The sequence below is a fragment of the Aphanomyces astaci genome (assembly GCF_000520075.1).
Source record: "Aphanomyces astaci strain APO3 unplaced genomic scaffold supercont1.429, whole genome shotgun sequence".
Classification (NCBI taxonomy): Eukaryota; Oomycota; class Saprolegniomycetes; order Saprolegniales; family Verrucalvaceae; genus Aphanomyces; species Aphanomyces astaci.
The window spans coordinates 1-3,026 of NW_009798692.1; the positions used below are offsets into that span (position 1 = coordinate 1).

Here is a 3,026-nt window from a genome sequence, read left to right on the forward strand (position 1 = left end):
ACTGATGAAAATCAGATTTGAGCTACTATGGGAACAGCCTTTCGACCGGAAAAGGCCAGAGTGGTAATTAACAATATATAGGATAATTGATTATCTAAGAATATATGACTAATCCATTTTGAGTTCTACAAGTATGCAAAAACGTTACTGACATTTTTACTGGCATTCCATTAGAAGAAAGAACCAAAATGTGTCCAATGACACGCGCAGGGACGGTCGTTAAATCCATCGAGGGCCCATGCGCCATGCAAGTTTTCGCGGTTGTTCCGGCCTCCGAAAGCGTGCAAATGGCATGTGAAGATGGCCGAATAGTCAAGGACACATTCCGAAATCTCTGTGGCTTACTGAGCTCTGTGGACGAAGTTTGAAAATCATAGTATGACCAAAATTTGTACATTCTCCGCTGGCCTGCCTGTTAATACAAAAAGCCCACTTTCCAAGCAAGTTTACTCTATTTTTGAGGACCAATTTATGATCACCATTTTAACCTTAAACTGTGTATACCTTGATGCATACAAATTATGTGGATAGGGTATGCATTATGGTTGAATAATGCGAAAGGTCCGACCACTCTTGATAATTGTATTGGTAATTTTAGCCAATCAAAATAATGTTTGCGACTGGTTAGCCAATAATGTTGCAACGAATAATTTTCTGCCCAATAGCATATGAAAGGATTAGGGTAGAGCTTTGGTGGTGGTCCGCTATGCGCGTGTGGTCGGACCTTTTGAAAGTTATGCGTTATAAGCATAGCCAAGGCAAGTGAATCGCATAACATAAAAATAGCCCTGCAACGTCCGACCGTCTGACCAAGTGAGACAAGGATGGACCGCTTGCGGCCTCAGTCAACCGTGAATGGGAGAGCGGCCGCCATCAAAGCGTTTTACAAGTTCCTGTCATCCGAGAGCGTGGATCCGGACTACGTCAAATCGTGCATACGGAAGGACCTAACAGGGCAATGCTTTGCCGCTGTAATGGAGAAGTTTGCTTTGTAACTCGCTGCGTGCGAGAAATCACCTGGAATACAGTTGTCCAAGAACTCCTGCATGCAGTACTTTCGACAAGCGAAGATGACGCTTCTCGACGAGTTTCCGCAACTGCAGGCCCTCGTGAACTCAAAACTACTACGTCCTGGCAAGATCTTGCAAAACTACTGCGCGAAGAAGGATGGCGGAGCGGTTGTGAACCAAGCTATAGCCTGCACCAAACAGTACTTGAAGCGTATGCTGATGTATTTGTTCTCGACCGCCACTTGCAGCAGTGACCAACCCGCCGCTTTGTTGTCCCTCTTGTGGTATCTTTTTGGCCGCGCGTCTGACTTGGCCATGGTCCGCAAGCACAACGTGTCGATTGATGCTGGTGGGGTGTTCTTCCTACGATTTGTTCGAGTCAAGACCAGCGAGGAACAAGGATTATCCCTGTACCCGGACACTGATTTCGCGACTTGTCCCTTGCTTGCAATCGCGCTGGCGACCGTTGCGCAGAACGGAGCTTGTGCCAAACATCGTCGACAACCTGCCTAGTCAAGCAAGCTCAGTCAAACATGAGCTCGGACTAACCACACCATTGCTGGACGTCTTGGACAACCCAAGTGCAATCTACTTTGACGATAAGGCCCAAGGTTCGAAGAGCGTACGTACCATACACAGTCATGTCAATCGTATCCTTGGACGTATTTCGGCGGCGGTGGGTGTGGACCAAAGGTTATCGTCTCACTCGTTTCGACGCGGGGGTGCACAACACGCGAACGGATCGGAGCAATTAACGGCACGGTGGACCTTCGATCGCGGGGCGTGAAACATCTCGGCCACCAACAATGGTTTTAACTACATTTTCGACACGTCAAGTGAAGACCACAAAGTCGCCAAGTACCTCAGCGGTTGGAGCACAATGGAGCCTGTAATGGTTCTTACCCTCGACTCATTCGACGCCCACACGCAAGGCATGGTTCGCAAAGTTCAAGCCAATCTGGTCGTTGCTTCCCGAGGCCTTGCAATCTCTACGTGCAACTTGAACACGCCCGTTATCGATACGTTGACAGCTTACCTTCTGCTCAACTACCCGAGTTTGAAGAAGCTCAACGCGCAGGCCCTTCCTGTTCTTCGGCATGCGCTGGACTTGCTGGCTGCAGCGAGATGGATCTTCTGGCTTGGTCCGCACATCTGATGGCAGGACCGCCGACGCCGACAGCATTAGAGCCACTTGAACAAAACGCGAGACCCATACCTGAGACTGCCGAGCAAAGACTCATTCGCCACCAAGCCACCCTCCTTGACCAATTCATGCAAGCTGGACGGCGTCAAGAGGAGCGGCTCCAAGGTCTAGAGGCAAAGGTGGATGGCCATGCGGTTAAGAAGCCGCAAGTTCTCGAGAACGGCAATGGCGAGCCTACCGTGAAGCGGCAACGACAGGCGTCTGCCACGGCGTTACGAACAACGTGGTTCGAATGGTATGGTGGCGAACCAAGGCTCTACGCAAATGCTGACGCTTCAAAGCAGAAGCGATACAATGCGCGGCACCTAGTTGCGTATATGAGGCTTTTCTTGCCGAAGGGATTCGTAATGGAAGAAGGGAGTTCAACGTACCTCGACGACGTTGTCTCGATCGGCTCCGCGGCTGAGTCGGCGCTGTTGGCCTTTCTTCGCGAACAAGGCTGTCGTTCGACTGGCTCAAGCGCCGTCCTAAAGGTGCTGCAAAAGTTACATCGGGACGGCGCGTTGAAGTCCCGAATCGGGCACTACCTTCAGCTTCGCATAGCAGGCCTGACAACTGATCCAGCGCCACTGCACACCCAAGTCGTTTTAGATCATTCATAGTCTACAGCGTTCTCGTTCATCATATAATATATATCGAAACCCATCCAACACAACAATAGTGGACACACCGTAAAGTTTGCTGTACAATTTGCATGGACCTTGCCATCGTTTCACCTTCATTTCGCGCATTGCCGTATGTGGATGGCCATCTACAGGTACATGCAGAAGAGTCAACATCAACAACGACGTTGACATAAATACACACAGCAC

At 49.7% G+C, this 3,026-nt stretch overlaps 1 protein-coding gene across 1 annotated transcript; it reads left to right on the plus strand.

Annotated features, from left to right (window-relative positions):
- Positions 1–1,890: 1,890 nt before the first annotated feature.
- On the plus strand, positions 1,891–2,816 carry H257_19241 (hypothetical protein; the record flags this gene model as incomplete). The annotated part of the gene is made up of 2 exons (XM_009848388.1): positions 1,891–2,152; positions 2,197–2,816. The coding sequence occupies 2 exons, from the start codon at positions 1,891–1,893 to the stop codon at positions 2,814–2,816; spliced, it is 882 nt and encodes a 293-aa protein (XP_009846690.1).
- Between the last annotated feature and the right edge of the window lie 210 nt (positions 2,817–3,026).